The 26,729-nt window shown below is 39.5% G+C and overlaps 1 protein-coding gene across 1 annotated transcript in view; it reads right to left on the bottom strand.

Moving 5' to 3' along the window:
• Nucleotides 1-1,498: 1,498 nt before the first annotated feature.
• NUDT3 (nudix hydrolase 3) overlaps nt 1,499-26,729 on the bottom strand; it is an 89,250-nt gene continuing 64,019 nt past the window's right edge. Inside the window, exons 3-5 of the mRNA XM_074348510.1 lie at nt 14,215-14,259; nt 12,992-13,076; nt 1,499-9,760 (exon numbers count right to left, since the gene is read on the bottom strand). Of these exons, the coding sequence (XP_074204611.1) occupies nt 9,582-9,760; nt 12,992-13,076; nt 14,215-14,259 (309 nt within the window). The 3' untranslated portion in view covers nt 1,499-9,581. The remainder of the gene's footprint in view (nt 9,761-12,991; nt 13,077-14,214; nt 14,260-26,729) is intronic.

Below are 26,729 nucleotides of genomic sequence, written 5' to 3' on the forward strand. Positions count from 1 at the left end.
AAGTCCTGCAGACTATTGGGAGACTGGGCTTCAGCAAGATAATCCAAAGCTTGCATTTACCCTCTGAGAATGAAGAACAACCAACTTGTAGTTGAGTGTGATGCTCATGGGCCACCTACAGAACAGCCCACCATGATCTGACATGGGCAAATGGGGAGTTTCTGGAACCCCAGAGCCCGTTTAGAGATGGCCATTGGTGGTTTCCTGAGTATATTACTCGCAACAGCATTTATAATCTCATTGCTCATAACACAACATTAAATCTGGCGAAAGAAAGAATCCTTTAATAGAGGAAGGAAGGGTGATCATCATAGGATAAAGGAGGCCTGCAGAATCAGTTTGAGGAGGAAAGGGTGCCCTCACCAGCTGATAGGAAATTTGTCCTGTGGCAGAATGAAGTCATCAGGCAACCAACTTTGTGCTTATTTTTGGCTACCCACACAGACAGCCGGTGCACTAACCAGGTAACTTTATCAACGTATAGTAGACAAGCCAACTGTCATCCAGGAACAGACACTTCAGTCTTGTATGAGTTAGGTTCATGTGAGTCTTCTCCTGGTACTGACTCTTGGGTACACGGACCACATCAGGTTTCTTGGCTTTCAAAACTTGGCTACTGGTGATGCTACCAGAGTCCGAGAGAGGCCAGCTGCTCTCAGTGGAGAACATGTTTATCTGATTCTGATACACCACCTTTTATTCTTCTCTATCCGTCTCTTCATCCCAGGTCCACTCCCTGAGTCTGTATGGCCTATATCACAAGCTTCCAGATAGCTCCTTTCCAACTTCTCCTGCTGCCTCCTCTCCAAACATGGCTGATTTTACATGACTGCCTTGTTCAAGCACACTTCACGTGTATGCAGCCAAACTCCTTGGCCTGGCTTTTGGGGTTTTCCAGAATTTGGCCTCATCATGATTTATTTTTTATCATATTCATTTCAAAATGCTTGTCACCTGTCTTCGGCCTGGGGGACACAGCTCACTTAATGTTGCTTTCCCACTGACGATGCTCTGCCTGTTCTCTGCTTGCAATTCCCACCAGTGCACATCTTCAAAATGGTGCTCCAGCCCTTCCTGACTCCACCACGCCCAACTCCTGCTTCCACACAGGAAAGCTACCTCCTATTGTGTTCTCTTGTTGTCCTAAGTGTGGCTCACATCTGTACCCTCATGCCCCTGGGGGCTCCGAGTGAAACCTCTCTGGCTGAGGGACAGGCCTCCTCCTCAGCACTGTGCACTGGTGTCTGCCAGGGGCTCCCTGGCATCTGGCAGCAGTGCTGGCCAGAAGAAACAACGCTGACTCTCATTGCCTTCCTGGGCCTCTCCACTTCTTTCCTCTTTTGAATTCCCTGAACAGCCAAATCTTCCACAGGGCTACCTTTGACCTCTGGAGCAACTCCTAAAAATCCAGCAGAAAGTGGGGGTTAAAAAAAAAAAAACTGATGCAAAAGACTTGAGGAAAACTTCTAGAAAGAAGAGACCAGACATTAAGCAGGGATGTGTGTGAAATATTGGCTTTTATTGGTTGGCACAATATTACAACCTACAATTCCAATGCCCTTCCCTCCCACACAGCTCAAGTGGAAAGAAACTGATTAACATATAGAAAGGAATAGCACACTCACAGGTTTAAGCATTTGTTTTTACAAAAAGGAGTGAGATATGGGGGTGGTGGAACTTTAGGGGGAGTACCAAAGCGCTATCTAGACTACAGGAGAGGGGTCTGTCTGTCCTCTGTTGCCGGCACCACATAAGGGGATGCTTTAGTAAGGGGAATGGTTACATGTGGCTGCCCTGTATTGAAGAGGGGAAAGTGGGACTCTTTCTTATCTTCTGTGCATGTCTTCGACCCATACCTGGGTTTTCTTTCCAGCCCTCCTCCACAACCCAACTGTACCCATGGGAAAGAGAGGTGTGAAGGAAGCCTAAGAACTTTCTCCTTGAGAAAAGGACACAGGAAAACACAATGTCCTTTCACCTTCCCTGGACCAATTCCACTCCCCTTAGCTCCTAAGAGCACTCTGAAGGCCTTCCTTACAAGTGCTGGGAGAGAATGGGGAAGAAGCCAGGCCTGGGCAGGTGGCTCCAAGTGGGCAGGAAGGAAAACTTGATTTTCCACGCAATATCAACCAAGCCTGTTTTAGAAACTAAAACATGGAAAACAAGACCACGCACCTGTGGGTTGGTAGTTCCTAAGTCCTCGAGCACTACACATTGGGGTAAGGGCAACATTATTCCAAACCCTGATTTCACAACGCAGCACCAGGCCCCAAGAGGTTAAAGGACCACAACCAACCCTCCTTCCACACAAGCGCCATTCCTCGGATCCCCCAGTTTTTTTTAGCTCATTCGGGGTTATTTCTAACACCTTCTCCAAGGATATGTGTACTCATCCCACTGGTTGTTCCACTTTCTACAAATACAAAGCACATTGCCTGACCAGGTGATACCTTATCAGTCTGTAGAATGGTCATCGAGGGACTAGGTGACCTAACCCTGGCAAGGCTAAGTTGTTTGCTTTTCTGGGTGGTCCTGACAGAAGGAGACAGCAGCAGTTCTGCTGGGATCACAGCTGTCTAGTTTAAGTCTGTATGATCCCCAGGGTACTGGTCCCTGGTGCATGGGCCCCTGGCTCTCTGTCCCAGTTCTGGACACTTGGCCATTTAAGCCTCAGTTAAAATGTATGGGCATGAGGGGGAAGGGACAGAGATTTCTGTCTCTCAGAAAAAGTTAAACTCAATACATCTTGGCTACTTTGCCTCCATCCAAAGGTTTCCCTGGAAATACCTGTTGAACTTGGCCAAAGGGAAACTGCACCTGGGTGATACACTAGCGACAGGGGAGGAAGCACCCTTAGTTCATCTGTTTTAGAACTGGAATGGCCCCAGGGATTTTAACCCTTCTGATGCTGATGGTAGATGAGTGGAGTGGAGGTGATCATGGTGAGGAAACCCCTCAAATAAGCCTTTTGCTGTTTGGAGATCATACCCTACAGCTTAGCAAACAGAACTAGGGCCTTGTGCTTCCTCAGAGCCCATCCCCTACCCTGAAGAGGGGACAGGGTGGGAGAAAGGACCCTGAAATACACTGGGCTCTTTACACAAGAATAAGTATAAAGATGCTACTAATGGGCTTCCATCTCCTCTCTCTGATACACTTAGGTGGCCGGAGACACCTGCTTTACTTTTACAATGGCTCCCAACATCCTCATATGCTCCTAACTTCCTTAGACACATGGCAAACTGGCAGATACACTGATACTTTACTTATTCTAACCACCAACCTTTCCTTTGATTATAAACCAGTTTGAAAGTTTTCAGAACATGAAACAATAAAAACAGATCAGACATTTATGAAACTACACCACATCCTGTATCTCTTTTACAACAGAGTGGACTAACTGTTCTTCTAACTATGAACTGCAACACTATATAACTGCTGGGCCCTTGACTCACTCATGAACTTGCACTTTGAGCAGCACATTTATGTCCAACCAAGGGTGAGTGAAAGCATGAGGTGCTCAGAGACTAAATAAGCAAAATACCTGAAGCAAATTAGATCTTGGAGGAGTGTCCCCTTGGATTCTGAGCAAAAAATGCCCCAGTCACGAGGGAGGAGGTAAAAGGGCAGGTTTTGTGTCTGCGCACCATGGCCTAGATGCCTACTGCTCCCTTCTGAATCCTTCACGTCCTTGAGAGGAATGCAAGCCACCTGCTCGCTGAGCAAAGGACCTCTAAGTCCTGCCCTCCCCTCAGTGCTTCGGAAGCTCTCCAAGACCTCACTTCCACCTGCCTGCCCCCTATGGAGGCTCTATGTGGAGCAGCCCCATCTGTTCTGGTTCTGGGTGTCAGTCTCAACCGTCCCTGACATAACTCCTATCTGTTATGCAGCTGGAACCAAGTAACCACAACTAGGTGTCTTCTCTGAATCACTTACTAGTGACATATTTTCTCCACAACAAACAGAGGACACAGACCAAGGTTTAACCCTGAAATGCTATTTTTTTTTTCTTTTTCTCCCAATGGGTCAGTGACAAGGTGAATGAGGCTACATGGATCTATTGCTGCTTTAGGTTAACATTTTCAATTTAGCACAAAAGTATTCAGAGAGACAGGTTCGTATCAGTATTACTTCCCATAGAGATTTATAGGCAATCTCACTAGAAAAAAGATTTCCTGAAGGTAGGACACTCCACTCCACACTACAGAGAGGGGAGTACAATCTCAGGGCCCAGCTTCAGGATTGAGGCATCTTGCTTTTTTCCTAAGGAGTTCCAAAGACTTAAGATTTTGATCTAAATACATGGCTGGGACCCCAAGCCCAGAAGAGTGATTTTACTTTATTCTTGAAATGCTCCCTGAAAGGTGCACCCCCCAGAAAACAGACTGTAAGCAATTTAATAGGTAATTTGTTCCAGAACCAGAATTTATGTTCCCCAACTCAACGATTTGGGGAATCTTCACATCTGGCCTGGCTGCAGTGGGGGTGAAACGATGGGTGGCACATCAAATGGTGATGAATCTGGGAAAAATGGCAATATTGCTGTCTTTGTATCAGGGGTTTAAATGCCTTTTTTGGTGTTCTAGTGGCCCCTGTTTGGGGTTAAGAACTGGGAATGTAAACCAAAGGAGACCTAGAGTATTTAATTAAACAACTGATAGCTAGAGGAACAGAAGCAGTGACTCGCCACCTTCTAGGTATTAATCTTGCTTTTTTAGCCAAAAGCACCTCCTTCTTCAGCAGAGTCCCTCCACTGTGCTGAATTCTGAGTTAATGTGGCTTCCCTTTATGCTCCCCTTGCCAGGTGGACAGTCTCACTTTCTAAGACAAGCTCAAGCTCACCAAATCATCACTATAAACAAAGCTTTAGGGGAGAGACACCTTTTTCACTTAGAAAGCTTCCTGTTGCAGACACATAAAATCAAATCATGTGACTACTAGTCTCAGTTCATATCAACACCAAATGAGATTCTTTCTCTTTTTATTAATTTTTAAGGGTTAGGAGGACAAACTATTTGATTAATCTGAGGGAGAGAGGTATTTTTTTAGATGTCCTGATTAGGCTTCTCACACCCCTAAAAGGTTATCAGCTAGTGTAAAAACACTGTCAAAATGTGAAGCTGCCCTTTCAGAGGCAGGGGCGGAAGGCTTTTGGCCTTCAAAGGAGAGTCTGCCTAAAATCTCCAGGTTCCTAGGACCTGAGGTGGCCTCAAGTCACCCAATGCAGTATCTTTTATAGAATGCAGCCGTGCTTAGCAGTTCACAATTTATCTGAAAATCTCAAATGTCTCACCGCTTTAGGTGAAGTCTAGGGCGACATGGAAAACACAGCTTTTCTGGACAGTGCGGTCTGCTGCAAGGCTCACCCCAGAACACAGAGGCTGACTCTGGGATGCTTTCCCACCTACTCCAAGTGAGGTGGGTGCCCTGATGGAACAAGGATGAGGCCACTAACAGTAATAGCTGCACAACCTGGAAGTCTCCCACAGACTTGGGGAAATAGGTTTCATCCCAGCAGGGCTCAGAAGGTAAGAATGCCGCCCCAACTGGGCAGAACACACTGCGTGGCCTCAGGTCTGACTTCTCTTGAGTCTTCAAGAATAAGAACTAGAAGAATCATCTACATTATTTAATCATTGCTAAATAATCTCCTCTCCCCAGAGCTGCCTGAGTTGACTGTCTTGCATGTCTCCTAGTTTTCTGCAAAGATGTGGATTATCTTCTGAAATGCAGTTGGGACAAAGATGAAGCTATACTATCAATTATAGCTAACTCTTACTTCTCTTAAAAGCAAAAATTCATTCCACTGTGGAGGCTTTCCAGGTATTTCTTCTAATTCTAAATCTACTCTCAAGTAGGACGGCTTTGAGAACATTTCAGAAATAAAAATCACACAGTTGTGGCAAAAATCACATTGTAGTTATTAAGTCTTTTTTATAAACTAAAAACATATGGCTCGGGCTAAGCTGTTTTTTAAAAACAGATCAGCTGGGGAAACCAACAAAGGCATTAACACAGCACTAGATGGAAATGACAAGTATGTTAAGTATAATGTGTGCAACACACACCCAGGTCCAAGAGAAGACCGATTACTCCTCTGGTTGAAGAGGTTTAGGAAGAGCCCCCAACGAGCACCATATGTGGAGAAGAGAAAGGGGAAGGAGAAAGAGGAAGCACAGTTCTGTGGGGAACTATTCCTTCTAGAATTCTAAAAACAAAAGGTGACTTTTTTCTTCTAAGCAAGTCTAAGAGACTTTACATGGGCTGACTTCTAACATCAAAACAGAAAATATTTCTCTGCTATGAAGGCAGAGACTATGTGGCAACACATTTGCAAAACCGCAAACGCTCCCGGAGGGCAGTGACCCATTCTGCTCCCCAGAGGCTGCAGGAAGCAAGGCCTCAAGTGCCTCCCTTTCCACACACTTCCATTGCAGTGTGGAGGGCGGAAATCCTGCTGTGAAGCCACCTTCTAGGCCCTCCTTGGCCTCAGAGGGGGTGATCCTCCCACACTCTTTGATCTCTCCAGATGGCCTCAGCTCAGACTCAGCAGTGAGGAAACCCTCTCCATGCAGGGCAGATGGGGCAGCAGACACTTGTAAAAATAAAACACAGTCAATTCGTTAACTTTTCCATCTGGTTAGGTTTGCTATGAGAAAAGTCAAGACTCCTGTTTCATGGGCTGAACTGTTCTGAGAGACTACCAAAAAATCTAACACAGCTGATTCCAGGTAGCCCTTCTCTTTCTCTTCCATACACGCACGCGCACACACACAGTCCTGGTCCAAAAAAACAAATTTTAATTTAAAAAATCCATTGCTATCCTTCTCTATCCTGAGTATGGTGGATTCTGATGGACACTCTGGTAACAACCAGAATCTAAGACGTGCAAATTTACTGTGAGAAAGAGACTTTATATCTGTCATGAACACAGGAACCTGTTTCTGTCAAGCCTGAAAAAGCCGAATACTTGCAGAGTTAATGGCAAATCAGTGTCGGTGAAATATTCTGCAAGTAGGGTAAACTTTGTGCTTTCTTTTGTTTCTCCTTGCTTTCTTTGGGGGAAATACAAAGTTACTGCAACCTTGCATCTGAGTAATCTATCACAAAAGGGTTGTGACCACACATCAGTAAAGACAGCCATGATGTTTATGGCGCCAGGGAGGGAAAAACACCAACTGCAGCTCATCAGAATCCTAGTGTAACAGAACATGGCACCAGTTTCAACAATTCTGGTGTTGGACAAAGTCTCCTTTTGTCAGTTAAGAAAGCATCAGCACAATCTCCCCAGTTAAGTGCATTAATAGATCTATTCACGTCACTGAAAAATACTTCTTGGCACAGTTCACTTTCCTGATCCAAAGACACCAACAACTATGCAAACTGGACATGGTAGGGTAGTGTACTGTTACACTCATCCAGTGAAAGTATCTTCATTAAAAAACGCACAAACTACTAACATTGCAGTTCCTATTTCAGAAGTACTGACTGTTTTCCTGCAAAGCACTTTCAATTCACGTCATAAAGGTAGAATTTATTTGGAAGAATGTGTTTTGGGGATTCCGTTTAGTGCTTGAATTCATTTAATTTTCCCCTTTACTTATTTGGACAGAATCTTGGAATGCTCTAAACCAGGCAATAAGCAGCAGTGTGTTCGTTTTTAAGTAGGACATGTGCAGTGAGTTGGCATTTAGACTCCAATCCCATGGTGCTTTCTATCTACTGGGACCCTTGCTTGGGGATAGAATTCCTTTCCCAGAGGTAGAACGGTATCCTAAGGAAACTGCCAGCACTGCTTTTTGGCTCCGTATTTCAAGACTGGGAGAAAAGATGCAAACTGAGAACAGATCGTAAAAAATTAAAGTTCATCAACTGATGTCAGCCAAAATGAACACTAAATGACACAGGCCTACCAGATACATACATTTCTTTTAGGGAGGGAAGAGCAAAAGCTTTTCAAAGTTTGAGTATTTATTAGAATTTTTAAATAAAGAGAACTACAATTTTAATTTCACATCTTGGCTATGCTTTGACAAAGGAGATGCCACTTAAGAGTATAGCAACAAACTCCTGTCCCAAGCCAGGGACTGATCAGTGCTGCCCCCCTCCCCACCCTCCCCCTCCTGTCTCAAGACCCTTTTCTGCTTACTTCCCAACTAAACAACATAATTGGCAAATGAAGCCAGCATCAAATCTGTATCAAAAACCAACAAGACAGTTTGCAGTGGGCCAATGCATTACGTAGCTGTTCTAGTAAATGATTAAGCATTCTCCCATACCACTTCTCAGCGGAAGATGGACCTTTCACATCCCCGTGGGAGACAAATTTAGTATTTCTGAGCATGCTCCATGGTGCAATTACAAATGCTGTAACATTACAAAGACAAGCAAACACCTGAATTTTCCTCCTGTGTACTTTTCAGGAACTTAACATGGTTACCCAGAACAGGGACAGGACTGTACAGCTGCACTTGCCAAGTACAGTTGGATGCTTCAGAGCACAAGGACAATATCCAGTTCAACACGGTGTAAGGCATGTACGCACAAAGAGAGAGGCCGCTGTCAGCGATAAATAGCATTACGGAAAAAATTCCAAACCAGCAGGATAGAAACAGTGCTCGATGCTCCAGTTTTTTAGATAATAATCCCAAGAATCCAGTTCAAATCCCTATTGTCAACATGTAGGGAGGAATTCAATTTCTATCATTGTTTCTCCAGATCTGAGCTGAGGCCATTTGCTCCTGGCTTGGTAATAAAAAAGAAAATATGTTTCTTCCTGTTTCTTTCTTGGCATGGAAATACAGCTTCGAGAAGAGAAGGCCATGAGTCCTGGGAGCACTATGAAGGTTGCTAATAAACTCTTCCCGTACCCTACATAACTATAGTCAATGACTGGGGAAAAGAGAGAGGACAGGGAAACTTACCTAGCCACTAGCATCAAAAACAAAAAAGTAAATTGTGAGGCTCTCCACTTGAGAAACACCCCAAATTAAAAAAAATAACAACAACAACAACAACAAAAAACCTTGAAAAATTAAATGGTTAAATTCCTCTTCTAAAAGTCATTTATTTACATATTATATGCCCAGTATATAATGTGTAGATAAATGTGTCCTGCAGTAAAAGTGACCAACCTACTGGACTTAACACACATTATACAAGTTCTTGAAAGATTTCATCTCATATTGGTATCTTTTAATAAAAAAAATTAAAAATCAAAGAAAAATATCTGGCCAGGACTGGGATGAGACAAACAGGGACACTTCAGAATCCAAGGCAGAGGAAAGGCTGTTTGCCTCTTCAGAGACTTTTAGGGGTGTGAAAAGGGAGACAGATCATGCACAAAAGTACTTACAAATTACATACCCAACCCCCGCCCCCTCAATAAAAAGAGAAAAAAAAAAAGCCCCATCACTTAACACCAAACAGCAACAATATCAATAAGCCCTTTCTCTGCTGCCCATCATGCCTTATTTGAAAGAGGAGGCCTGTGAGGAGAGGTGAAAAGAGCAAGGGTGAGAGGGAAGATCTGCACTTCAGTCTAGTTTCCAATTTCCATTTCTCTTACAGGAAGTCTTCAGTCATCTGATGCCTGGCATTGAGCTCTGAGCAGAAACTGAGTATGTGGTGGCCACAACCGGGGTGCCATTGTTGGCTGAGTAGCCTTGCCTCAACGTTTCAAAATATGACGCCTGCACTGGTTTGTGATACTGCAGCACTTTGATGGCATCCTCTATTTTAAACCATTCCCTCTTCCTTCCTGTGGACGCAGGGAGAAAAAGAAATCAGTACAAAAAGGAAGCAATGGAAGGCTTCTGATCTTATAACTTTTTGAGGAAATGTAGGAAAAAACATGGAAGCAACAGTTATCAATATTTTTCTTTTTAAAACTGAAGTACAATTAACCTACACTATGTTAGTTTCAGGTGCACAACATAGTGATTCCCTATTTCTATACATTAGAAAGTGATCATCATGGTTACCAAAATCAAAAAAAGATGTATTATATTTTTTCTTGTTTTCTTTTCTTACAGGGGTAATACAAGCAGCTTATATGCTTAAAATACTACACAACTGCCTAATGCAGAAAATAGGTAAGAAATAAGAAAACTGAAGAGCTGATAGTAATTGTATGAAACCTGTCCTCCAAGGAAAACCATTTCTAGTGGTTTCCTCTTGAGCTCCTGGGCCTCTGGGCCTTCCTTGGCTTGTCCATAAGTGCCTGAGGCCCCGCCAGCACCCCCATCTCCTACAAAAATCAACATGAGCATCAGCTTCCAGAACTGCCAGGATGGCTGACTTGTAATCAGTTATTTATTTCAAAAAATTTGTGTAAGAGTGACATAGCTACAAAAAAGAAAATATATTTTTTAAAAAAAGAAGAGGGGGTGGTATAGCTCAGTGGTAGAGCACATGCTTAGCATGCACAAGGTCCTGGGTTCAATCCCCCAGTACCTTCATTAAAGAAAAAAAAAAAAAAGAAAAGAAAAGAAAAAAGAGGAAAAAATAATCCCAACACAATTACTATTAACTTTTCAGTGTATCTTAATTTTTTTTTCAAATGCATGTTTTAAAATCCTTTATTTTTTTTTCTTACAAAAGTAACAAAAGATCATTGGGCTAAAATTGGGAAAACGGAAGAAAGCATAAAGAATAAGATAATTACCCATAATCTTATAAACCAGAAATAACCACTCTCAATACCTTACTGCATTTGCTTTTCTTTCGTCTTATTTGCAAAGACACAGTAATTGAACAACTGTAATTATGATCATGCTTTAAGGTGCTCCGAATCCTCAGAGGCTCCGATGAAGTGTTGTTCTTATGAACATGGACACTGAAGCTAATATGCTGGGCTCCAATCATATCACTGGCTCTAATGAGCTGTGAAGCTTTGGGCAAGTTACTGAACCTCTCTGTGCCCCACTTTCCTCATCTATAAAATAGAGATAATAAATAGTACCTATCTCACAAGTCTGTTGTGAGGGTTAATGTGTAAAGCATTTGAACAACAGCTGGTACAGAGTACATGCTGTAAGAGTTGCTTTTTTATTATTATTATTATTATTATTATTATTATTATTATTATTATTATTGTTGTTGTTGTTGTTATTGCTTCTTTTCTACCTCACATTGTTTCTTAAGCACTCTTCTCTGCTGTAAAAAGTATGCCATTTAATAGCTGCATTATTACATCATAATATCTAGCATGGATGTAATGTCATTTATTTAACAATTTCCCTATCATTAGACATCACTAGTCTGAAATTTATTTATTATAAATAATGCTACAATTCAAAAAATCTTTTTTTTTTAAACTCTCAGGGAAAGATCCTTAGAACTGAGATGATAAGAAAGAACATTTGAACTCTACAGAGCTTGTGATATATACTGTCAAAGTGCTTTCCGGAAAGGCTGTACCGATCCCCAGTCCTGCTTGTGTGTGTCAGGATGCTGGCCTCACCACACTCCTGCCAGTACTGTTAATGATTTTTTATCATTGCCAGTTCTTAAGGTGAAAACCAGTACCTCATCTTTGTTTTCATTTCAAATTTCTATTTGAATGTAGCTCTAATTAGCGTATATCTAATCTTATACCCTGTTTTCATTCACTAACACAGTTTCATAATCACTTTCCCATGGTATATAGCTTTCAAATGCGTATGTGTAACAGCTGCACAACATTCCATCAGATGAATGGACCTTATCATTTGCTGAGTTGTACATTCAAGACCCAATTTTTCATCTGATGAAGGCTCATCTGAAGGAAGGCTTATAAACTTATTCCCCATATTTTAGATCATTTCATTAGGGTCAATTCTCAGAAGTGGTAGTACAAGGCTTATTTGGATATTAGTATAGTAATTGTACCTTAAAATCAGTATTACAAGTGTGTGACCCCCATCCGACAGTGTACTTTGAGGACAGGGCCTCATCACACTGATCTCTCTCTTTTTCAGGCCCCAGCATTGGCTGTCAAGGAATCTATTGTTAATACATCCCATCCCAGCTGAATTATCTATACTTAAGCTTATTGCATTCTTACTAAATACAAAGCAATTAAAAGCTGAAGGGCTATGAAATATCCAGATCAACAATGTGATGGGCATGGTGGCAAAGCACATACTAGCAATAAAGGGAGAGGGTTTGGCAAGTGAATTTTATTGGTTTGTCAATTTATAGTAGAAATTAGTATTACACTTTTCTAGAATATACTTTCCTTCAGAGCTAAAAGATTAGACCATGAGCCAACCATTAATCACCTCAATTTTTAGCTCAAAAGATATACACACAATAATGATCTGAGATCAAAGGAAACCATTCCTTAGGAGAAAGCTGGGTGTACCCGAAGGGTTACATGAATATAACTGGAAACTACTCTCACTACTCTGAACCTACTGTATGACTCTGGAGAGAGGGGCTCACATCGTCAAACCAACAGTTTTCTCCAACAATATGAATATGCATCACAAGGAACAGCCAAGGTCTTGTTCTCGTCTGGGATTTGCTGCCAGCAGCAGGCCTCGCATTGTGGAGGCCTTCATCAATTATCTGCTCAGAAGGATCTAATTTGGTTTTAGAAACAACATGCTTTATTTTTATGAGCCATGTTTCTAACTGTTGACTTTGTACAACCCAACTTTGGCTTCCTTTTAAACATTTCAAAATACTACCTTTCACAAATTCAAAAATGGACATGCCCGTTTAAACACATCCTTCTGTTATTTCTTGTTTTGTTTTGTTTGTTTGTTTGTTTGTTTGTTTATTTAGGCGGGGAAGGTAATTAAGTTTACTTATTTATTTTTAGAGGAGGTGCCAGGGATTGAACCCAGGATCTCGTGCATGCCAAGCATGCACTCTACTGCTTGAGCTACACCCTTCCCCTGTTATTTCTTTTATCAGGCTCCTGTTTGTGGTTCTGGGTAATGACCTATGGCATGGCAAGGGCTGGTGTGAGGAGCTCTTTGGAGGCTATCAGGGGCCGACTTACCAATGTTAACTGAGTCTTCCCAGTCTTCCAGCACTTCCGTGACAATGAGCACATAGACATACGTTCTGTGCTTCCTCTCCTGGTTCTGAAGGGCAGAGAGAGAAGGGTAAAGGGTTTTTCCTTACAGAGCTGAGGTTACATAAATGAAACACACTCTTATGCATAAGTCCAGAGAGCTCAGACACAAGGATTCCTTTTACTTTTTATTGTCCTACAATCAGATATGAAATAATGCCAGCTGGCCTATTTAAAATATGCCACACTTGAATTTGAGGGTGTGCTCTTCACCACTCTCTTTTTTCCTTCTTCCCTGAAGTGCAACTTCTCAGGAATACTGAGAGATGGATTCAGGACCCCTTGAGAAAAAGGCACCAAAGTAAATTTAACTTGCTAGAACATCAGAACGGAAGAGACTGGATGGGCAGGGGCTCCATCAATGCAAGTAAGCTGATTATGTCACACATCTCCCCCTCTCCTACTAACCCTGCTCATCTTCATTCCCTCATTTCTTCTTTCTCAAATCTCAACTCCAGCCTATGTCCTTGCTTCTCTCTTTTGCTATAGCTACTTATCTTCTATTTTCCATCTGTCTCCTCTATACTTGTCTATGCCTCCTCACATTTTTGGAGAAGAGGAAGAGAGGCAAGGATGGGAAAAGCAATTCTTAAAAATAATTCTAGTTGTTTGAGATCATGGGATTTTAAAAAAGAAAGTGCGTTATTCTCTGCTGACACTGCACTGTTTTGAAAACAAAGTGAAACAAAGATGGCATCTTTCCTAGATTAAGACTGCAGTGGACAATGCATACATCTTCCCAAAATTCATATGTTGAAATCCTTATCCCCAAGGTAATGGTGTTAGGAGGTGGGGCCTTAGGGAGGTGACTGGGTTATGACAGAAGACCCTCATGAATGGAATCAGTGCCCCTATAAAAAAGCCCCAGAGACATTCCCTGTTCTGCCAGGTGAGAAAACAGAGAGAAACAGCTGTCTATGAACCAGGAAGTGGGTCCTAAGCAGACAATGAATCCACTGGCGCCTTGATCTCGGAATTTCTAGCTTCTTGAACTTTGAGAAATCAATTTCTACTGTGTATAAGCCACTATGAGAAATCAATTTCTACTGTTTATGCTATTTTGTTACATCAGCCTGAATGGACTAAGATAAAGGTATATGTGGTTATTAATATGATACCAATTGCACCAAAGATTTTAACAGGCTTACCTCAAAAATTCCAACTAATCTTCCCAATGTCCCTTTTACTCCAGCCTGAAGAGTAAAAAAGAAAAAATCACACATTAATATTGCTTACATTGCTGGTGTTATTCTGAATCTTCTTGGGCAATTTGTAAAACAGAAATAAACAAACGGACACAGCTCAGGCGGACTCCAGGCCCGTGAGGGTCCTACCAGTGTTTCCTCTGTGTCACAGACCGACAACAGCAGAGTATACTCTAGGGAGGGAGGATTCTTCTCATCTCCTCCCTGTCTCTCTCACCACTGCAAAACTGGCTAAACAGAGCAAGATAATCAAGGCCATAGTTATACTAAAGATATTTTGAGGTATGAATTACCTCACTCATTTACCCATTCAACCAATTACACTGAACACCAAATTTGAGCCAGATAACTGTGTAGATGCCAGAGGTAGAGTGATGAATAGCCTAGACCACAAGGTCCATGAGAGCCAGGCGATCCTTATCTGACTTGTTCTTGGCTCTCTGTACACAGTATGCCCAGATCAGAGCTCAGCACCCTGCACGAGCTCAGTAAAGCATCAGTCAACAAAACATAAATATAAAAAGAAATGCACAGAGCACGTGATCGACAGAGAATGATGGGGAGGGGGCAACTTTTTACAGTGGTTAGGTCTTTGTAGTATATAGTCTGTATCTCCCATTAGCCCTTTGGTAATTTTTTTTTTTTTTTTTTTTTTTAAGATCTGTGTCTTTCTGGTGCATTACAGGTGAAATTTTCACTCTATTCCAATTTACTAATTTTCTTTTCAACCATATCCAGGCTAGAGTTATCTATTTCTAGTCCATTATTTATCTGATATTGCTCATTTTTATTTGTTCTTTACATATCCATCTGTTTCCATTATGTACATCTTTGTTTCCATGGTTTTTTGTTCTTTTAAAAATGAAGCTATTCTAACACTGTAAATAAACTACACTTCAATAAAAAATAAGAATAAAAAAATAGAAATTATTCCTCTGTTTACTTTTTGAACATCCTGAAGATATTTAAGTTATCTGTCAGACCATGCTATAAAATTCATTTCACCTAAAGTAAATTCACATTCCAATTGGTGAAGAGCTTACTTGTGATGCTGCCATTACCATGTTTGCTAGAGCCAGGTCTTAAAGCCATAATTCAGGGTTCCTGTCCCAAGGTAATATAGGGAATACTGCAGATGGGCCCTGGAATCAGAAGATGCCTTGGCCCCATCCTTTACTGTCCACCGCATCTATGTCTTTTCCCGACCTAGACCCATGTCTTTCTAAAAGTCTCAGCTGTTGGTGTCTTTTCCATTGAGCACTTGGCCTCCCCCTTAATCCAAGGGCTCCAACCATCAGCCACCCAAGGACACACAGGCTGCAATTTTCCCATCCTGTTCTGTAATTCTGCTCTATTTCTGATCTATGGAGGCATCCACCTTGCTTCTGAGTCAGGTTATGTCTTTTTTTAGCTTTTGACTGTTTTATCTATCTCTGCTAGGAGCAGAAGGGGTGAGAGATAAGGGAAGGATTTCCCTGGAAATACCTGGGACTGTGGTAACTTTTTTCCTGTTACTACTGCCATGTTATTTTATATAATAAATTAAAAATTAAGGCAAATATACTTTCCAAAGATAGCAGGTACTCAGTAAGTCTGTACAGAATGAACAAAAATTTTAAATAAGTACTCCAAAAGTTCTTTAGAGATATTTAAGAATAGAAACAATAAAAGCCAATTTAAAGGTCTAGATTCTTGGATGAGCTATATTTTGAAATTTTTTGCTAACTATCCATCAAGGAATTCTTTTTTTTAATGGTAAGATTATTTGAAAGTATATATTATTTTATATTCTGAAAACTACATATTCCTTTGATTTTCTACCTAGGTCTATATAGGAATATATAGACATATCTTAAGTAAAATAATTTATATTCTCCATGTATTATGCTTCTCTGGATAAACGCAAAACAATATAGCATAACTCAAATGAAAGAGCAAGTGGCATATAAGTCTTCATTTTTACAAAAGAGTAAGAGATTTAAGCTTCTGTGTGTTTTAACTTTTTCTAATCTAAAGTTTCTCAGATCTTCTATTTTAACTGTTAGAGCAGACAGATAGCTACACATGGGCAAAGAAAAGGGGGCACCGGCCAAATGGTAGGAAACCATATATCTTGTGAACAATGGTGGGGGTAGTGGTGGTGGGGTGTCCTTGAGCAGGCAAAGAAAAGCAGGAACCTCCAGGCTGATAAGAAACCACACATTTTGGGTTGACAACTGTCCTGGAGGCAGACAAAGAAAGGTGGGATAAGGCAGGAATCTCTCACATTTTGCTCATTATGCCCTCATTACAATAAAATTAGCCTTGCAGGTAAGAAATATGCATCATGCACCAACACCATGACACTTCCGATCAAGACTAAATAAGGACAAAAATTCCTCCTCCCCTTGGGAAGGTGGAGCTGGCATGAAAATCAGGACATACAATCCCAAACCACCCCCTCCCCAATGAATATTATGTCCATTCATTTTTTTCACCCCATAAAACCAGCTTGCCAAAGAAACTCAGCACAGTTCCTCACCAGTCTGACCACTCTCCCCCTTAACTCAATCACTTTACTTTCTTGACCTCCACAGCTCATCTCTGAATGTTAAGGAATTCTTTTACTTTCTCTCACCAACATGCCTGTTTCTTTCCCCATTCTTTTCCCCGCGTGGCTTTTGGTCTACCTGAAAGGAAAATACCTTTTCTTATTTAAATTGCTTTTTTACATTTTTAGAAATAATTGCACTTCACAGCCACCTAAGACTAGCTAGACTGTATTTCATGAATTAATCAATGAAGTTGCCTAAACAAGTGGGTTGAGCTGGCAGGCTATCCTCATCTGGAAAGTCAACTCCATACTCTGATCCTAGGCAGCCCAAACATGCTCAGATTAGCTCCTGAGATGTGTCACCTGTGCTTCTGCCACAGGCCTCCACTGACAGAGTCTGGGAGTAGAGCTATCAGGCTTCGAAAGCAGGAGGCCAGGGGTGGGGGTGTTGGGAGAGGTCAGGGGCAGCACAAGGAAAGATTCATAGAGGTTCACAGAAGACATCATTCATACTTCTCTTCTGCTAAGTGGATAAAGAGTTCTCCTTAGCAGTCACTGTCCAATATTTTTTTCTCCCTAAACCAAAAGTGCAGAAAAGGAAACAATCTCCACATTTTAAGGGCACAAATCAACTTAATAATATTATGGCAACACAATATAACTTACTTAAAACTTTTAGTTTTAGTAACTTCTGTATTCAACACTAACATACATGATTTACTCTATGTCAGAGGCAGTTAGGAAAAACATAAAAGCATTTTTCTTAATGAAATAGATGCATTTTTATAGTTTAGTGTAAATCAAATAATGCTGCCATCTGTACAGTGAAATTTAGTGGCACTTATTTTCACTTCTATTAATCTAATTAATCACTTCCAATCAGTAATAGCTTTATCTATTCCTTAATTTTCCTTCAAATTTTATTTTAATACTTGGAGGATCTACTTGGGAAATTCTATCTAAGGTGATCCTACCAATGATTGATTATGATAAAAAGTAAAGAAATATTCCTGTATTTATCAGGATTTAAAACTGGGCTTTAGCATTTTTCTTAGGAGGAGGCTCCTCTTTAGTAAGAAAGAATTTCAGTTCTTTAAAGTCATAGTGATAAGAGAAAGATTCCTCACAGGCAAAGATCCTCCAAGACAGAGTTCATTGTAACTATTTAACTTTTCCCCAACCTTTCACAGTCCAACTTTCACCTCCAAGCTCTCAAATGCTGCCACAAGCAACTGGAGAGAGATATTTTTATCTCTCACATGATTCTTGCACACAGGTCAGGGTAGGTGTCAGGGTCACATTTGACAGACAGACATCTGGCTCAGACGTTTGGGGATAAGATTTGATTCGGGCAGGGTACATGTCAGTTTGGTCCAGTCAGGGTGCTGCTATAGACTTGTTTTTCTCAAAATCCTATGAAAGCAGTTATGATTTCAATCTATACGTCAAAGGTCTCTAATCCAGAGGGGTCTTTATTTAAAAGCCCATCTTAGCTGGTAGTAAGAATTCCAAATAGAATATCTACTGCCCTTCGTTATTCAACCATATGTAGGTAAGTGCTTTCTTGAACTTCAAAGTATACAACAGCAATTCTAACACTTGAGGTCTAGTTAACAAAAATTATCTAAGCAATTGCCTACTTTTTAAAAAGGAAAAAACACAAATGTCTCTTTTCCTTTTGGGGTGTTTACTGAGATTGGAAGTATTTATCTGGAAAGGGTGGACTGACCAGGGAGACTCCTGTGTCCCCTCTTTCTCTCTAGCAGTCTCCCAGGGTGCATACCTGAGGCCCAGGCAGAGGCACTGATGTGATGGGCCTTTGAGACTGCCCCTAAAATGACCTCCCACCACAAAGAACCCTAGCTTTGTTGCTTAGTTTGGACGGGCACAAAGTGGATCATCACCTTCTGAAACTTGTTTTTCACTCTAGGGTGGACACTGGCAGACAATGATAGCTATCTAGCTCACAAGCATTCTCCCTTCCTCCTTGCTACCAGTAAAACCCAATTCTGGGTCAATGGCTGAGAGGATGTCTCTCTGAGGCTTCCGGAAAGATTTCCCACCATGATTAAGAAGAGCTGTACAAAAAGAAACCCTATACCTCCTTGCTTGTCAGGTGGGGACCTGAAACTTGGAGCTGCTACAGTCATCTTGTGATTGTCAGGGGAAGGCCAAGAGAATCAGTGAGAAGCTGAACCAAAGTCCTGACTGCTGAGCTGCTGAAGCAACAGGGTAACAGCCAATCTCTGACTTCCTATGTGAGAAAAAGAACCAGTGCTGTTAAAGCCACTTTGTCAGGTGTGCTGCTAGCGGTATCTGAAAGCTTCCTGATACTTCGATTTAAAGGGCAGCTTTTTGAGGAAGACTGTACATCCCAAAACAAAAATTCTGAACATTCAAGGGAGCTGTAGTATAAAACCTTTCTCTATTAAAGCAATAAGCCTAGGCCCAAAAGGAACTCAGGGGAGCAACTCTAATGCAAGTGTCTATATGAGGAAACCCATGAACAAAAATATATAGTCTTCTATATACATAACTTTCTGTAGCCACCAGATTTACCAATTATAGAAGGAAAGAATCACAGTGAAGACAGATGGAAGTAGATGAGAAGCCAGTGTTAAGTCCACGTCTACCTGCTTTCTAATAAAATCATCTAGGGCTCAAAGAAGTGAATGGTTGCATCCTGTAAGTCATGATATGGAGTGTTTTCATAATTGTTCAGCTCTATTTGCTTACTGTTTTTTATTGTGATTTGTGCTTTAATTCAAGGATTACTTAGATCATTTTTTTCTGTTTCCAAGCATGTCTCTCTCTGTGTAAAGCTGGCCCTATTGTTGGTTTCTAATGATGCTCTGGGATTTTTAATACCTCCTTTATGGCTTCATATAGGGGTACTTTTTATAATTCTTTCATGTGTGCTTGAAAATTTTATATATTCTTTGTTGGATGCAAAGTTATCCTTCAATTTAGCTATGTGATCAAACTTGTTAATTGTGTTAATCCTTTTCTGTCGCTTTTTCTATCAATTTCTAAATAAGATGTTTTAAAGTCTTCAATATAGCTGTAGATTTGTCAGCTTTTCCCCAGCTTTTTTTGCTTTATGTAGATGAAGAGTGTGCTAGGTGCACACAAGTTCATGACTGCTATACTGTCTTAGATTGTTCCTTTTATCAATGTTAAATGTCCCTCTTATCCCTTTGATGTTTTTCACCTAAATTCTATCTTGCCTGATATTACAATTACTATCTCAGTTTTCTTTTGGTTAGTATTTGCCTGATACATCTTTTTCCAGCCCTCCAGTTTTAATCATTCAGTAGTGCTGTGTTTGAAGACAACAAATGGCGTTTTATTTCCTTTTTAACCCAAGTATGTGTCTATTAATTACTAAGTGTAACTAAGTGTAATCAAGTTACATTTACTGTGATTTAACCTGGAAACTTAGCTTTATATTGAGCCACATGGAGTCCCTTCAAGATGAGTTAGAATGAGAATCCTTAAATTTACTTCCTGTGTAGTGAGCTCTACACTAGGCAGTTTGCATTTGTAAACTCAGTGAATTAAGAGGAAACTGTTAAGTGGCACCTCAGCCAGATAAATTAAACCTAACCAGGGCCACTGACTGTTGGTAGTTTAAATACTGAGGAGTCTCCAGAGGCAAGGACTGCATTTAGTATTTGCTGAAGCCATTGTGAATTGTACTGGAGTCAACAGAATATACTTCCTAATGACTAAAACTCCTTTCCTGGAATGTGGAGCTGGATGCGAAAGCAAATACAACTGTTTTGGAAGAGTCATCTGGACTCAATTCATTTAGCAGAAGGCAACTGGCTCCTATCCCAGTAATTCAGTCTCTATTCAGGGTTTCAACACAAACTAGCTCAAATGCAGTACTATATTCTCTAACTGTGCAGATTCTAATCTCTACACTAAACCACTGAATTAACTATTCATCAGTGGGTAGCATTCAGTTATGTGTGATAATGTAGACAGATAAATTGAGTAAAAAGGTATCTTTTTATTCCAATTTTTAAAAACAATGGATGAAAGATAATTAAGGAGTAGTTATTTGCAGAAAAATAGCTAACCTTTAAATTAGGTTCTCCTAGCAAGTTTAAAATGAATAATAAACAATAAATAATAAATAAAATATCAATTCCTTGACTGAAGTGTGATTTTTTAAAAAAAGTTACTAATGTTTAAGATAAATCATAAATAAAGATGATTGAATTTACAAAACTGTGACCCACTGGTAATCTTTTTGAGGGGAGATATATCTATTGAAAGTAAGATATTTCTGTTTAGTATCTTAGATGATTAGCCTGAAGAAATAAAAACATTTATAGTATTACTGCAGAGTCAAAGGAAAAGGGAGGAGATCTGATTCTAAAAATTAAAAAAAAATTTTAATGTACTGGTATATTGTTTTATCACACTTTGCAGATATTGCATTCTCTTTACAAATTGAAGATTTTGTTGCAAATCTGCATTGAGCAAGTGTATCAGTGCCATTTTTCCCACAGCATTTGCTCTTTGTGTTTCTGTGTCACACTTTGGTAATTTCTTGAAATATTTCAAACTTTCCCATTATTATTATATTTGTCATGGTGATCTTCGATGATACTTCTACAACTTGCTGAAGGTTCAGCATCTTTTAGCAATAAAGTATTTTAACATTAATGTATATTGTTTTTTTAGACACAATGCCACTGCACAATTAACAGACTACAGTATAGTGTAAACTTTTACATGACCTGGAAAACCAAAAAATTTGTGTGACTTGCTCTATTGTGGTATCTGCTTTATTGTATGGTCTGGAACTGAACCCACAGTAGCTCTGGGGTATGCCTATAGTGGTAGACTGACTAAGCATATTACATCTTCTTTTTCCTAAGACCTTATTAAATTGAAAGTAGAGCAATAAGATTGGAAAGGAACTATTGGAGGAAGGAGATTTCAAAAAAAATTCCAAGAAGATGCAAAGTGATGAATGAGGGTTGAAAGATGAAGAAAGGCAAGAGAAGCCAGCTCAGCTTCCAGGTTCTGGAGAGGTTCCAGGACAGAATATGGCAGGAACACAGAGTGGAAGTGAGACGGGGTCCTGAAAGGCACAGGTCTAAATACTAAACAACTACGCCCCAACACGGAGAATGGTCTGGGCCCAGTCACCTATCACCCAGACAACTCTGAGGGCTCTAAAGAAAGCAGAAAAACAGAAAAACTGGGAGGAACTACTGTAGCTTATACATCTATCAGCACTCCCAGAATAAAGTTCTCCTATTGTGACACTCTTTTAGAAAGCCCCTAGCACAACTGCTCCACTTCCTCCCAGTCACTCTATACACCCACCCATTTACACAGAGCTCCCACTCAGTGCTACTGCTGCCTGACTCTAACATCCAAGGAAAGATCAAAATAGGCAAATGAAAACTGGCTCTGATTAAAAGGAAAATTCAAGGAAACAGAAGAAAACTTGGGGAAATTATTCTTTAAAGAAATTCCAGAAGCTATGGCATCCTAAAGAAGAGTGAAATGTAGTAAAAGCAAACAACAATAAAAATGGTGTCTTAGACCTTGAAAGTATGATTGTTGAAATAAAACACTGATTAGAAGGGTTAGAAGTCAATGAAACTTCCCAAAATATAGAAAACAAAGAGATGAAAAATATGACCAGGAAAGAATAAGAATAAAGGCTCAATCTAGAGGGCCTAATATCTAATCAACAGAAATTACAGACAAACCACTGAGAAGTTTCAAAACCCCAGGGATAAAGGGATAGAAAATAGGTTATCTCCAGAGGAATGAGAACTAAGCCAGTATGAGACTTACTAACTACAACAACATTGACAATAATACTCTTAATTTTAAGGGAAAATGATTTTCAATAAAAAATTCTATTTAGCAAAAACTTCAGTGAGAATGAAAGTGTGAGGCAAGAAATAAGATATTACCTACTGTGTATTTTTCCTTAGGGAATTACTTAAGGAATGCCTGAAGTTAAGAGTTCTGAAGAAAAGAACTGTTCAAGGGGTCTTATGTAAATCATTCATGTGTGAAGAAAAACATTTTTTAAAACATGTAATGATTCTCTGTACTTTTCTTATAAATAATTATCCACTCTATTATAGTCAACCAATAATGAATGAGAAAAAAAAGCACACAAGAAACAGGAATACATTGGGGGGGGAATAGCTGAGATTAATGAAAGCAATAAAATTATTGGCCTTAAATATGGCTGTTGTCAATATAACAAATGACAACTTTTTGTATCTTTAAGAACAGTATCTTAATCATAATGATAACCTACACCTAAAGATACAAACTGAAACAAAATGAGAGTTGGGCAGTAAGAAGATACTCGTTTCTATATTTTAGATTGGGGTAGGGGTGTGTGTAAGTAGATTGTTTTGTTTGGCTGGAAAAAATAAATACTTGTTCAAATGTGTTATTTAAAGTAAAAGAGATTCTAGTTTCTGGTCCAGCATGTAAGGAGCTTAGAAGTTCCCACTCTGTCATAACAATGAATGAAAAGCTGAACAAACTGAAAAAATAACAACTCTTCTTAGATTCATCAGAAAAGTGAAGTCACAGGGCAAACCACTGCCCTCTAAATTGGAAAGACAGTTAGCCAGATCAGAGAATCACAACTTACCAGAGCAGAAACCACCAAGGGAAGGGAGTTGGGGGGTGTGGGATGAGGTGGGAAAAGAAACCTAAACTGTAACTGATGAATCATTGGAATTTCTGAGAGTTAAAAACTTTGGGGGGGGGGGGGGGACCACCACACTTTTGTGTATTTTACCTCCAGGAGCTCTACCCAGGTTTTCACAGTGAATACTGGAGAAAAATCCCCTCCTGCTTCTGGAGAGGTGAAAAATATTCATTTAGAAATACTCCAGAACATTCTATCCTTAACAAGCCCTGCCTTCTAATAGCCAACTATTTTATAAGAGCCTAACCTATTAGAGTTTTGTCTGAGTCTAGCCAACCTGGGGGAAGGGAAATACCCAATTCCAGCCCCACAGCCATCCTGTTCCACATTAAGTGGGAGTCAGTGGGAAGGAGCTGGAAATACTGAGAAGCACTTGTGAAGTTCACAGGCCAGGGGGATAGGCTCACTAAAAAAGACTGAGACCTAATCATCAGACTACAGAATGCACACCTTACCACCATATTACTAAAGGTGTATTTACCAGAAGTCCTTATTATCCAGTATATCATGTTTAGCTTTCAACAAAAAAATTACAGTCTTACAAAGAAGAAAACACACATTTTGAAGACACAGAAAAGCATCAGAGCCAGGCTCAGATATGGTAGGGACGTTGAAGTTATCAGACCATGAAAAAACAACCATGATTAATATGCTAAGGATTCTAATGGGAAAAGTAAAAACCAGTGGGTAATATAAGCAGAGACACAGAAATTCTAAAAATGAATAAAAAAGTAATGCTATAGATCAAACACACTGTTAACAGAAAAGAAGAATACCACTGACAGGCTCACTAGTAGATCAGACAAAGAAAAGAAACCTCGAACCTGAGGATATGTCAATAGAAACTTTCAAAACTGAAATGCAAACAAAAAAATATTAGGGGAAGAAACCTACACAGAACAGAATATCCAAGAACTGTGAGATAACTATAAAAGGCGTAATGCTGTATAATGGGAAAACCAGAATAAGACAGACAAAGGAATAGAAACAATATTTGAAGCAATAATGTCTGAGAATTTCACCAAATTAATGTCAGACACAAAAACAATAGATCTAGGAAGCTCTACCAGGATAAATGCACAAAAAGTTACACCTAGCTAGACATATTCAAATTGCAAAAAAAAATCAAAGTTAAAGAAAAAATTTTGAAAGAAGCTAAAGGAGGGAAAAAAACAGCTTACCTATAGAGGAATCAAGTTAAGAATTATATCCAACTTCTCCTCAGAAACCATGCAAACAAGAAGAGAGTGGTGGAGTGAAATACTTAACTTGTTAAAAAGAGAAAACCACTAACCTAGATGTCCTTTAAAGTGAAGGAGAAAAAGACTTTCTTAGACAAACCAAAGTCTGAGAAGGGTAAAAAAGGGTAGAAGACAAAAAGGGAGGGTGAACAAAACAAGGGCAAAAAATAGGTAACAGTATCAAACATGGTAGCTATTAATTCAACTATATCAATAATCAATTTAAACATCAATGATCTAATAAGCATATCAATTAAAAGACAGGTTATCAGAGTGGATCAAAAAATAATATGTTGTCTACAAAAAAATCAAATTTAAAACCACATGTAGATTAAAAGAAAAGGGATGGAGAAAGATATAACATACTAATACAAATAAAAAGAAAACATGAGTAGCAATATTAACTTCAGAGAGAGCAAATTTCAGAGCAAGGAAAATTATCAGAGATAAAGAGTATTTACATAATGCGACGTTAACAGCGTTACATAATGATAAAGTGTTCAATTCTCCAAGAAGAAGGCATAACAATCCTTAAAGTGTATGTGTAACAAGCCTTAAAGTATATGCATCTAACAATAGAGCATCAAAATGTGAAGTAAAAACTGACAGAACTGCAAGAAGTATATGAATCCAATGTCATTAGTTGTAGACTGAAACACCCCTCTATCAGAATTGGACAGATCCAGCAGGCAGAGAAGCCATCAGATGGATCAGACATCTACAGATTACATAATCCAGTAACAGAAGAATACACATTCTTCTCAAATTCACACAGTATAGTCACCAAGATAGACAACATTATGGGCCATAAATTACATCTTAACAAATTTAAAAGTATAGAAATCACAAAATATATGTTCTCAGAACACAATGGGCTTATATGAGCAATCAGTGACATGAAAAATAGCTGGCAATTCCAAAATACTTGAAGATTAAACAACATAATTCTAAGTAACACATAGGTCAAAGAAGAAATCTCAAGGGAAATTTAAAATACTTTGAATTAAATGAACAAACAACTTACCAAAATTTATGGGACACAGTAAGAGCAGGGAAATTCAGAGCACTGAATGCACACATTACATAAGAAAAAAGATCTAAAACCAATCATCTAAGCTTTCACTTTAGTAAATTAGAAAAGGAAGAGTAAATTAAATTCAAAGAAAGGGAAAGAAAATAAGCAATAAAATTAGAGCAGAAATCAATGAATTTCAAAACAGAAGCTCAATAGAGAAAAAACAGGAAAACCAAAAGCTGATTCTTTGGAAGGATCAATACAATCAACAAGTTTCTAACCAGGCTAACCAAGGAAAAAAGAAAGACACAAATTACTAATGTCAGAAATTAAAGATACACCAGAAATTGACACAACATTGTAAACTGACTACATCACAAATTCAATGGACACCAAAAGGATAATAAAGGAATTGTATAAACCAAAGAATACTACATCCACAAATTCAATAATCTAGATGAAACAGACCAATTCCTTCAAAGATACAATCTGCCAAAACTCACACAACAGATAATCTAAATAGGCCTCTGTCTATTAAAGAAATGCAATCAATAATTAATAGCCTTCCAAATAGAAAGCACCAGGCCCAGATAGGTACTGGTGAATTCTACCAAACATTTAAAGAAGAGATTATACCAATTCTCTACAATCTCTTCCAGAAGACAGAAGCAGAGGAAATACTTTCAAAGTCATTCTATGAGGCCATCATTACCCTAATATCAAAACCAGACAAAGACATTACAAGAAAACTACATGCAGTATCTCTCATGAACACAGATGCAAAAACCCTCAACTAAATATCAGCAAGTTGAATCCAACAATGTACAGAAAAAAATCTTACATCATGACCACATGGCATTTATCCCATGTATGCAAGACTGGTTCCATATGAAAGTCAATTAATACAATCCATCAAACTAATAGGCTAAGGAAGGAAAATCACATGATCAAATCAATAGG

This window comes from Camelus bactrianus, chromosome 20 (assembly GCF_048773025.1).
Source record: "Camelus bactrianus isolate YW-2024 breed Bactrian camel chromosome 20, ASM4877302v1, whole genome shotgun sequence".
Classification (NCBI taxonomy): domain Eukaryota; kingdom Metazoa; phylum Chordata; class Mammalia; order Artiodactyla; family Camelidae; genus Camelus; species Camelus bactrianus.